At 52.0% G+C, this 12,003-nt stretch overlaps 1 protein-coding gene across 1 annotated transcript in view; it reads right to left on the bottom strand.

The window, feature by feature from the left end:
- Positions 1–12,003, bottom strand: part of LOC122433469 — a 161,402-nt gene that overhangs the window by 129,502 nt on the left and 19,897 nt on the right. Inside the window, exons 10-15 of the mRNA XM_043456461.1 lie at positions 10,432–10,597; positions 8,212–8,397; positions 7,932–8,084; positions 5,869–6,013; positions 3,168–3,326; positions 2,270–2,394 (exon numbers count right to left, since the gene is read on the bottom strand). Coding sequence (XP_043312396.1) covers positions 2,270–2,394; positions 3,168–3,326; positions 5,869–6,013; positions 7,932–8,084; positions 8,212–8,397; positions 10,432–10,597 — 934 coding nt within the window. The remainder of the gene's footprint in view (positions 1–2,269; positions 2,395–3,167; positions 3,327–5,868; positions 6,014–7,931; positions 8,085–8,211; positions 8,398–10,431; positions 10,598–12,003) is intronic.

Below are 12,003 nucleotides of genomic sequence, written 5' to 3'. Positions count from 1 at the left end.
AGGTCACACTCGGACAAATTTGTGTGTCTCCCTGCAAGATCTTGAGCTCCATGAGAGCAGGGCCCTACATCTCACTAAGTGAACTCAATGCCTGGTGAGATGGTTAATTCTGTGTCCATGTGACTGGGCCATAGGGTGCCCAGATATTTGGTCCAGTGTTATTACACATGTTTCTGTGAGAGAATTTTTGGATGAGTTTAACATTTAGATCAGTGGACTGAGTCAAGCAGATTGTCCTCCATAATATGGGTGAGCCTCATCTAATCAGTTGAAGGTCTGAATGAAACAAAGGGCTGTCCTTCCTCCAAATAAGAGGGCATTCCTCCTGCCTGAGTGTCTTCAGACTGGGACATTGGCTTTTTCTGCCTTCAGACGGGAACTACACCATCAGTTCCCCTAGGTCTCCAGCTGTGCTGACTGCAGATCTGGGAATTGTCAGCCTCTATAATCCTATTGGTTCTACTTTTCTGGAAGACCCTGACTAACAGATGACCTGACTGATTCTCAAAATCCGATGGATGAATGAATGAGTCATTCCTTCATTCCATCTACCTATCCATCCACCCATCTGTTCACTCCCTCTTACATCCTTTCCTTCCAACCTCTCATCTAGATATCTATGAGAGCATTTGCAGAGAAATTACCAAAGGTTCAGCCCTTGGCAGATCTAAGCTTAGGTGCCCAGAAGGTAAAGTTTGGATGTTAAGTCCCCTGTTCTCCATAAATTAGAAAGAGCTGGGATAGGGCACAGAGCACCTTCCCTCAGACAAGCTCCAGGGACCTGGGGCAAAGAGATGGAAGGGCCCCAAGGTATTACGTTACTTTAAAGTTTGCTGGGCACATGACCTCAGAGATCATCCTTCTTCCATTGCTGCCCCTTACAAATCATTTTCCACATTCAAATTGCATGTCACTCCCCAACTTGAAACCCTTCCTCAACATGGCCTTGCTCCCTCCCTGAGCTCCCATCTTAATATTCTCCTCCTGTTCTCTAGTCTATTTCTGTTCCTTAAACACACCAAGCCCTCTCTCGTCTCAGGAACTTTGAACACACTGCCCCCCTTTCCCCCTGCAAGGTTCTTACCTCAGTTTTCCACACGGCTGCTCCCACTCATCCTTCAGATCTCTAAACTCACTACTTAAAGTTGCCATTGTTTTATGGACGTGTCTACTCATTTCTTATCTGTCTACCTCTCTGGGCTGTGAGCACCAAGAGGGCAGGAATTCTCTCTCTCTTGATCATCATCATTTTCCCCGAGCCCAGCACACAGCACACTGCCTGGCACATGTTAGGTAGAAGATGGAAACTATGCGGTTGATGACAGGTTCATAGATGGATGGATGGATGAACATGGAGGGATAGATGGATAGAAGTGTGGATAGATCAGTGGGAGAACAGATGAAGAGAAGGGTGGGTGGGGAGACGGACAGATAGATGTATGGATAGGTGGAAGGGTAGAGGAATAAATAGTGGATGAGAGAGTAGATGAAGAGACAGTTGGGATGTATAGATGAGTAGATGGAAGAGGATAGAAGAATGGATGGATGGATACAGATCTATAAACATATGGAAGAGTATGTGGACAGATGAGTGAGTATGTAGGTCTTAATAAATAGGTGGCTAGATGGGTGGATGACTAAAAGAATAAACAGATGATCGGGTGAGAGTGTAGATGGAGAGATGCGTGGGAAGGCACAGAAATGGATAGGTGGATGAGAAGGATGGATGAATGACTGTATGGATGCGGTGATGGATAGGCAATGGATAGGTGGATGGATAGCTAAGTGGGTGCATAGATAGATAGGTGGGTGGATGGGTGTATGACTGGGAAGATAAATGAGTAGGTGAGAGGGTAGATGAAGAGAGATGGGAGGTACACAGATGCATGAGAGGGAGGGAGAGAAGGAGGGATGGGGGTCATAGATGTATGGATTTATGTATGGGTCAGTAGGCTGGCAACCCACTCCAGTATTCTTGCCTGGAGAATCCCAGGGGCAGAGGAGCCTAGTGGGCTGCTGTCTGTGGGGTCTCACAGAGTTGGACACGACTAAAGCAACTTAGCAGCAGCAGCAGCAGTAGGCTGGATGAATAGATGGGTTGGGACAGGCAGATAAATGGGTAGATGGAGGTTGGGGTCTGGGAGTACAAGATGTGGGAGTAGATCAATAGATAGAAGAAGTGAGGGATGGAAAGATGGATGGATGGGATCGTTTCTGCCCCCAAGCCCAGGAGATGCCCTGAAGAGACTGAAACAAGGGCCCCTCTTACCTCCAGAACGTTGAAGGCATGACCAAAAGCATGGATGGTCAGGTTGGCTGTGGCAGAACGGGGGAGGAAGGAGGCTGGGGAGAAGAGAAGGGTCCCCTCCAGGTTGGCTCCCAGGCTGCCTGATGCTGGAAGAGAAAGGATCAGTGCCCACCACGCCACTCACAGGGCAGGAGCTGACAGCCGAGGGGCTGGAGACAGGGTCAGACACACGGTGCATCCTCTCAGCCAGGACAGGAAGCTCAGATGAGTAAGCCTTACCAAGGGCAGAGAGAAGGTCAGGACAGAGGGTCACGAATGCACCCACATCTACTGATAGGTGGGGGGCAGCCAGAGCACCCCACCCTGCCCCCCAACTTTCCAAGTAGCTGAGGGGGGTTGGATACCTAACCTAGAAAGGGGTCTCTTTTTGATTCTGATAATCACAAGGAAACAGCTGTCTCTGGTTGGTGCTAATCTCCCTTTTTAACCCGGGGAAAAGCAGTTCTCAAATTCACAGCCCTCAGCAGGCAAGAACCCAACAGTGTTTCACGGTCACTGCATTTCTTTTTAGGACAACCCTATTTTTAGAATTAAACTAATCTTCTGCTAATAGTAGCAATAAAAGGTTTTCTTTTAGCATAACAGTAAGTTTAAAAGAACCAGTTTAGAGAAAAGATGGAAGTACTATTTCATTGAATACTATAACGTGGCTCATACTTATCTATTTTTTACCTCTTCCATCAAAAATGGCAGGTGCTATGGGGATACAGAAAAAAAAAAAAAATCAAGCAGAATGGCATGTGAATACCTGGACATTTAGGAAACAGACATGGCCACATGTCCTCCGGAGTCAGGACTCCCGGGTCCCCAGGCCTTTGTGGTCCCCGAGGAGGACAGTGCTGGCCAAAGATGCCCATACCTGAGCGGAAGGTGACGTCAGAGTAGGACGAGTGTTTCCACATCTCTGGATGGAACTCCCGGCTGACAATATCTTCAGGGATGGCCTCCCGTAGGGTCTGTTTCAAGGGGTCGTCCGTCTCCAATAGCTGCAGGAGGTGACTCCAGACAAAGGAGCCCACTGGAGTCCGGTTGCAGCCAGCAGAGAGGGGAGGGGAGGGCGATGAGGGAGGACCCATAGCTGACACAGTACAGAGAAAAGACCCCCGGCCTCCCGCTCCGGGTCCTGCTATTTCTATCCACCAGGGGCTTCTCAGGAGCCTAGCTGCTGAGAACCACGTCCTTTTTGTAGACAAGCAGCAAACAGAAGTGCCTAATGGAACTTGGAAATCTAGGCTGCACAGGGCATTCTGATGCACTTTCCTGAAGGAAAGGGAACCCACTGGAGCCCAGTGGGGACTGGTCTGGTTTGAAAGTGTGGGGAAAGCCCTGGTTTGAAAGTCAGACCTGAGTCTGAACCCCAGTTCCATCACTCACGAGCTGGGTGACCTTGGGCTGATCACTCCACTTCTCTGAGCCTTAGTTTCCTCATCAGTAAAATGAACGATATTGACCCATCTCCCAGGGCTGTTTGCACAGATCAGTCAAGGGCAAAATCTGGACCTAAAGGACTGAATATCTTTTAGGGTTGGGAAGGGGTAAACATGCAATCCGTGATGGGGACCCTCTGAGCCTCTCTGGAGAGTTAAAAATGAAATGAGTGTACTGAGGGGAAGGAGTCCAACAGAGGATATTATTCTAATTGGGAACACCAGCCCCCTTGCTCATCCCAGACTCTCAGAATGCCCAGCAGGGGGCTTCTAGAACAATCCACCATGAAACAGAGCTGAGGATGTTTTTGTTCCCATCAGGCAACACACAAGCCTGATACTGCAGGGTCTCTACGAAGGCTGCCTCTTGGCTGACCCCCTCTGAGGGGCTTGGCTCAGTGGTCTATTGATGTAGAACAACCCACCCCCCATCCCATCCCACCCTAGAAACTGCCAACAACAAACTGCGGCTTCTAGTAGCACCACTTCTTTCCCTTTGGGGGCTGGGGAGGTGTCATTTCTTTCTAAGATAGTCTAGCAGCATCACATCAGACTTTTAAACGTGTGTGCACACCTTTATGTTGGCTGATAGTGTGTGTGCTAAGTCATTTCCATCATGTCCAACTCTTTAAGACCCTATGAACTGTAGCTTGCCAGGCTCCTCTGTCCCTGTGGATTCTCCAGGCAAGAATATTGGAGTGGGTTGCATCTCCTCCTCCACGGGATCTTCCCAACCCAGGGATCAAACCTGCGTCTCAACGTCTCCTGCATTGGCAGGTGGGCTCTTTACCACTAGCACCACCTGGGAAGCCTCTTACGTTGGCTACTTCTGGGAAATTATCCTCCGGCTAGATTATCAAAAGGGTCTGAAGGAGGATGGACAGAGAGATTCATTTTGGTTGCTGTTTCTCATGGCAAAAGACCAGAAAAAAAAATCTAAGCGCCCATCACTGGGGACTGGTAAAGTGGACTATGGTTTAAGCTCCTAGTGGAGCATCCCGCAGCTGCAGCTAAGAGCCCAAGTGCCCTGATGTGGAAAGAGCTCCCGGACACACTGATGGCAGAAGCAAGGGGCACAACAGTGTGTACACCATGATCCTGAGCTGCTGTTGTTACGGTGATAACACATCCATGTTCATACATGCACTATACATGTTCTGATGGGACACACAAGAGAATGGTCAAAGTCAGTGCCTTCAGGAAACAGGACTCAGGGATCAGGAGGCAAGGAAGGCGGCCTTTAACTTTCCATTTATATCTTGCTGTCTGCTTTGAAATTTTGGCGGCATAATCACAGCAGAGAATGAGATGGCTGCATGGCATCATTGACTGGACATGAGTTTGAGCTAACTCTGGGAGACGGTGAAGGACAGGGAAGCCTGGCCTGCTGCTGTCCACGGGGTTGCAAAGAGTGGGACACAACTGAATGACTGAACAACAACAGAAGTAGTGATAATAACACTGAAAGTTAACAGCTATGCCTACAGCACTTACAATGTTCTAAATACCTTCTCGTATTAATTCATTTTATGCCTCCTTTATGAGGAAGGTACTGTTATCCCCATTCCACAGATGGAGAGATGGAGGCTCACAAAGGTTTGGTCATTTGCCCAAAGGCACACAGGTAGGAAGTAGCTGAGCTGGGAATTGAACCCAGTTAGGCAGTCCCCAGGCTCTCAACTCACTGTGAATTATGTCAAATCACTGTGCACTAGGGAAAAAAAACTTTTTGAAAATTAGCTGAGCCTATTTTTTGAAGTTCTACCTATTTAAAAGGAACGCTCTGACCCCCGAGATTCGCAGACACTGTCCCTGGTCTGCCTTGAGTCTCTTTCCCCTCCTCCAGGCACTGTGCCATGACCTGGCCAGAGCTGGAAAGGAGCTCAGCGACTTTCACCCCATTGTACAGATGAGGAAACTGAGGACCAGAGAGAAGCAACTTCTCCTGGGTTGTTCAACTGCCACAGGGGTGAGGGGAGCATGTGAGGCCGCTAGTCCAGATGGCGTGGCAAAAGAAGGGGAACAGAAAGGGACGGGAAGACCCCTGAGGGGTGGAGGCAGAGTGCTCTGGAACCCCTGCACCCATCAGGTGGCACCCAGGCCAGCCCCTGGCCCCCCAACGCAGCTGCTTACCCTGGGTGGACTGCTCTCCTGCCTGGGTACGCCGCACCTGGGCAAATACCTCCTTTCCCGGGCACCTCATCAGGGCCAGGTAGGCATTGATGCGGATCTCAGAATCCTCCCCGGCATTTTGGTACAGGTTGTAGAGCACCGACCGCTGCCTCGGGCAAAGAGAAAGCCATCACCCAGAGCCCACCCAGAGCCCACCCACCCCCGCCCAGGAGCGCCATGTCCCCTGTCCGGCCTGGCTCCAGCAGGGGCGCCCGCTGCCTTGACCCGCCCCTCCCAAAGCCTCCACTGCTCCCAGACACGCTCACCTGTGGCCCGACTGTGGGATGTGGGAGTTTGCCCAGTCACTGCTAATATCTAACTTCCCAGAGCCCCAGCCCAGAGCCTTATCAACTTCCACAAGTAACAATGGTAAGGGCTTCCCACGTGGAGCCAGTGGTAAGGAATCAGCCTGCCAATGCAGGAGATGACATGTAGGTTCCATCCCTGGGTCAGGAAGATCCCCTGGACAAGGAAATGGCAACCCACTCTAGTATTCTTGTCTGGGAAATCCCATGGACAGAGGAGCCTGGTGGGCTACAGTCCATGGGGTCACAGAGTCAGACATGACTTAGCAACTGAGCATGCATGCAAACAATGGGTAAACAAGCGGGTGTGGCTACATTCCAAGAAAACATCATCTATAAAACATCTATGAAAACACCATAGCAACAGACTCACAGAAGGTATTCCCTCTAAAGATATTCCCCATGCCCCCCTTCCTAAGCGAGCCACTTCCCCTACCCCATGATTCTCTCCCTTAGCACCCGCTGCTTTCCTTCACAGCGCAGCCATCCACCCATCCACTCATGCAGCAATATTAATGAGCACCTATTACATGCCCAGCAAGGTGACAACTGTGAGCAAGACAAACCCCACTCTGTCCATCTGAAGCTTACATTCTAGTGCAGAGAGATAGACAGTAATCCAGGTGAATATATCATATGTTGCTGCATGCTAAGTCACTTCAGTAGTGTCTGACTCTTTGCAGTCCTATGGACTGTATCCCTCCAGGCTCCTCTGTCCATGGGATTCTCCAGGGAAGAATACCAGAGCAAGTTGCCCTGCCCACTTCCAGGGGATCTTCCTGACTCAAAGATCAAACCCATGTTTCTTACATCTCCTGCATTGGCAGATGGATCCTTTTCCACTAGCACCACCTGGTAAGCCCATAAATGCTAAAAAGAGAAAAATAGGGAAGCTGGAGGCCTGGGGGAGCTTGAAAAGGTCAATTGCAGGAAAACAGACAAGGAAGATCCCCCACAGTAAAGTGATTTCTAAGTAAAAACCTCCTGGAGATAGAGGAGAAAAGCCTAGGGAAATAGAGAGGAAAGGCATTCCAGGAAAGGAGAAGATCATGTGTAAATGACCTGAGGCAGAAGTGAGCCCTGGAGGCTTGATGATCAACAAGGAGACCAGCATGGCTGGGCAGGAGTAGTGGGGGTGAGGGAAGCAGGAAATGAAGCCAAGAGGTGCTGTGGGTCAGGGGTCAGATCACAGGAAGGACTCTGACTCTAAATGAGACAGGAGCCACTAGTCCAAGGGTCAGCAAACTTCCTGCTAAGGGAAAGACTGTCCATTTTTTTTGCCTTTGCAGACCATACAGTCTCTCTTGCAACTACTCAACTCCACAATCATAGCGAAAAAGCAGCCCAGGCCACACATCAGTGAACAGGCAGAGCTGTGTTCCAACAACACTTTACCTACAAGAACAGGCAATAAGCTGGATGTCGACCACGGACCTTGCTGACCCCTGATCTAGCGGGTTTGCAGCACAGATAGCTTATGTGTGGTTTCTCGGTAAATACACGCTTACTTGGGTATTCAATGAAAAAATGCCCCCCTACCCGAGATACAGGCTCTATGAGAACAGAGACCTGGATACCTGTTCACGCCAATGCCCGGCACATAGTAGGTGCTCAGTAAATGCAATGAATGAATGAGCAAGTGAAGACGTGAATTAACAGTGATTCAAGACCCACTCCTGCCCAATGCCAACCCCAGTGAAATAACTCCCAGGAGCTCACGTCTGCAGAGCAGGGAACCCTCCGGAAGGCTTGGATGGCCTCCAGCCGGATCTCAGGGGGGCAGCTCCCCAGGGAGGCACAAATGCTCAGCTTGGGGGTGAGAGCTGTGGCCGCCCGGCCAGCATTGCCAATGGCCTTCAGCACGAACAGGAGCTGAAACAAGATGACGGTGGGGCCTTGAGGCTGGTGGGGGCGCCCAGCCCACCCGCCCAGTCTACAGCTCGCCTGCTTGACAGGGACCCCCTCAAGGGGCCACGCCCAGGATGTGGGCTGTCCTCACCTGATCAGCGTCTGAGGGCTCCTGGAAGGTGCAGTTGGCACCCACGGCATCTCCCAGGATCCTCACGAGGGAGCCAATGCCAGGCAGTTGCTCACAGGGCCCGTCCAGAGACACACACAGGTTGTGCACCAGAGCCGAGATGCCCAGGAAGGCACTGGAGCTGGCCCCCGGGGTCTGCAGCAGAGGCTAGGGACAGAAACCGGCCCCGACCCCAGCCAAGAAGCCTGGTGAGGGGTCTTTCACAGGCCTCCCCATGGGATGTTTCTTAAAAATACAGACGCCCCAGCCCCTACCCCACCACTCCTGAGGGTCTGAATAAATTGCCTGTGGTGTGACCTGCAGGGAGCATTTCTTAAAATGCCCCAGGGGGCTTCAAATTCAGTGGTAAAGAATTTGCCTGCCAATGCAGGAGACACAGGTTTGATCCCTGGTCCAGGAAGATTCCACGTGCCACGGGGCAACTAAGCCCAAGTACCGCAATGACTGAGCCTGTGCTCTAGAGCCTGGGAACAGCAACTACTGAAGCCCGTGCACCCTAGAGCCCTTGCTCCACAACAAGAGAAGCCCCGGTAATGAGAAGACCACAAAACACAACCAGAGAGCAGTCTGGCTCCCCACACCTAGAGAAAAGTCCACGCAACAATGAAGACCCAGCACAGCCAAAATTAAACAAATCAATATAAACATTTTTTTTTCAATGCCCCAGAAGACCTCTTCTGTGCATCCAGGATGGACAACAGTATCTCAGGCTAACAGGGGACATTTGGCAAGGCTGGAGACAACATAAGTTGTCACAACTGGGGGACAGTGCATTCTTGTGATGGGATGAGAGAACACATACAGTCCAGAGAGGCGTGAGAACTGGCAGGAGACAGGCGAGTGAAGAGCCTGGACTCCAACAGCCCAGGGACCCATATGCTCTGTTCCCTGTGTGTCCCTGGCAAGTGGTACCAGTGTGTACATAACACTTAGCCCACGGCATAACGACTATCAGTCCGCACCATCCCAAGGCAAAGAGAGCACCTTGCCTGAGGTGGTGCTGGTAAGGGACTAGGCTGGGTTCTAAAGCGGGGTGGGAGGTGGCATCGCCTTTAAGAGTCTGCGCTTTAAGTCCCCCACCCCCACACTTCTGCACTTCTGCTGAGCAAATGAAGGAGGGAGAGAGAGGAAAGAAGGGGGAGCCCAACCCCGCTGGCACTGGCTGAGCCCCCACGGGCCCTGCAGGGCACTGATGTCTGTGTGGCCACCATAGGACCTGTTAGGCTGTGAGCAGTGCCCCCCTGGCCCAGTCCTGGCCTGGCTCTGACTCAGGGCCCGGTTCCCTGTTGAACGGGGCCAACCACACAGCCTGCATGGACTGGCCCCACTGTAAACGCCTGGCATCAGGGGCCGGGGGACGGGGTGAGTGCTCCCTACGCTCCACCTGGACAGTTAGTCAAGAGTCCGACCAGCATGAGGGACTGAGAGATCCTGCTGGAGACCCCACCCCTCCATCAGCCAGCCCAGGGGTCTCCCATACACTCCCCACTGGTGGCCTCTGAATCCTGGCCCACTGCCAATCTGGACGGGTAGAGTGAGGAGTGACAAGTTAGCCCGCCCCCTGGTGGGTGAGGACACGCCCCCAGGTGAGTGAGGACACGCCCCCAGGTGGGTGAGGACACGCCCCACCGTCCAAGAAAAAGGCACAGCAGCTGCATCACCTGGGCCAGCTGCCCAGCCTCCTTGGGCCTCAGTTTCCTCATCTGTAAAATGGGAGGGATAAGAGCACCTACATCATAGAGGCATCATGGGGGTTAAATAGGACCTCCTTGTGTTGTTAAAAACCGCTAGCCTAGTTTCACATGCTTTTGTAATCCTGAGACTCATCAAATACGCTTGATTACAAGAACAATAGCAGCTCTAAGCCGCTGGGTCTCCCCACGAGGCATCTAGAGAAGTGCTTTATATTCAGCATCTCATTTCTCACCAAGAGCCCAAGAGGCAAATACTGTTCGATCTCCATCTTACATCAGAAAAACAGGCTCAGATAGGTCAGAATCACGCAGCTGGCAGGGACATTGCTGAGACTCAAACCCAGTTTTTCTGATCTGCCTCCACTGGCCCCACCAGGCAGAGGCCCAAAGCCTGGAGGACCGCAGGTCCCCGCCCCTCCCTGCTGCGTCCAATCAGCAGCGGAGCAGGGGAGGGACCGCATGGGTGGGGGCAGGGCACAGGGCTCACCAGCAGCGCGCGGACCATAGCATCAGTGGGCTCGGGGACGAAGGCCAGCGACCAGAGCCACGCCTCTGTCTCGTCTGCCTCCACCTCCCCGGACACGATGAGCTCTGCCATGAGGCCCACGCAGGCCTCGGTGCCACAGGAGGGCAGGGCATCCACCAGCGGCTGCCTGACAGGGAGAGAGACCCAGGGAACGTCGCGACGGTGGCCTACACGCCCAGGTGCCCTCCAGGACTCCTCTCTCACATAGCCTCCAGTCATCTGGCAGCAATCAGAGGCTGAGAGAGGTAAGGCAGGGACGTGTCCATGCTCACACACCCAGAAAGGGGCTGAGCCAGACCCAGGCAGCCTGGCCAGGATTCTGTCTCTTAGGGCCCCGGAGACACCAGCAGCCCCATCTGAAAGTGAAAGTGTTAGTCGGTTAGTTGCATCAGACTCTTTGCAACCCCATGGACTGTAGCCCACCAGGCTCCTCTGTCCATGGCATTCTCCAGGCAAGAACACTGGAGTGGGTTGCCATTCACCTCCTCCAGGGGATCTTCACAACCCAAGGATTGAACCCGAATCTCCTGCATTGCAGGTAGATTCTTTACCATCTGACCTGCCAAGGAAGCCCAGTCTAAACCTTGGCAATTCTGCCCACTGTGGAGACACAGCAGTTTGGGGCGATGTGAGTCCCTGCCCACTGCTCTCCCAAAACCAGCCACACTGACCTCATAGGATAAGAATCCCTTGTGTAGAATAGGAGTCAACAACTGGCAGGTGGCCCCGCATTAAACCGCTAATGCTCTCAGCCCCAAATCACAATCTCTCCTTTTTCTTTTTTTGAAATTACAGAAAGGTTGGGATGTTCAAGAGAGGTTTTGAACCTTTGCACAGTGATGGGTCTAAATGGGGAGATGATGGCTGAATGGGGGTGGGTGCCTCAATTATAGTAGGAATAGGAGGTTCCCAGGGCTCACACAGGCATCAGGGCACACGGGGCAGAGTGGATTGGGCCCCCCACCTTATCAACCCTGATGAGTGACATCCATGGCCACAGAGGACCAGGCATCCCACCCACCCTCAACTCACACACACCATCTGCCCATAAACAGTCTCTGGCCTCAATTTATTCATCTGTAAAATGGGAATGCTGATGACTGTGCTAGCTCCAAGAAGAGCATGAGGCCTCAGGAACACAAGCCTCTTCATCTGGAGACATCCCACCTGCCCTTCTCATCTCTCACCCTTTTATTTCCTCTCTTTCCCTTATAGATTTGGGTCCAGGAAAACCAGGCTCTGGGCAGAAATGGAGGAGGAGGTGAGGGCAAGAGAAATCTCTCAAGAGTATCAGTCCTCTTGGAAACTTCTAGATTTGGGGATGGTCTCCCTGCCTCCCTGACTCCTAACATCTAAGTAGACGAGCAAGACACAGGGGCTTGTGGGAATATCCCAAGTTACAAGTAGGGTGAATCACCAGGGGAACAGGGAACTCCACATGGAGACTCAGAGGCCCCTCCCTACAGCAAAGACAGCTAAAACGTGCACAAGTCCAGTGTCACTTATATTTAAGAGCCTAAGAATTTGATGGAT

The sequence above is a fragment of the Cervus canadensis genome, chromosome 32, assembly GCF_019320065.1.
Source record: "Cervus canadensis isolate Bull #8, Minnesota chromosome 32, ASM1932006v1, whole genome shotgun sequence".
In the NCBI taxonomy this organism is placed as follows: Eukaryota; Metazoa; Chordata; class Mammalia; order Artiodactyla; family Cervidae; genus Cervus; species Cervus canadensis.
This window is presented reverse-complemented; position numbering and strand designations above follow the sequence as displayed.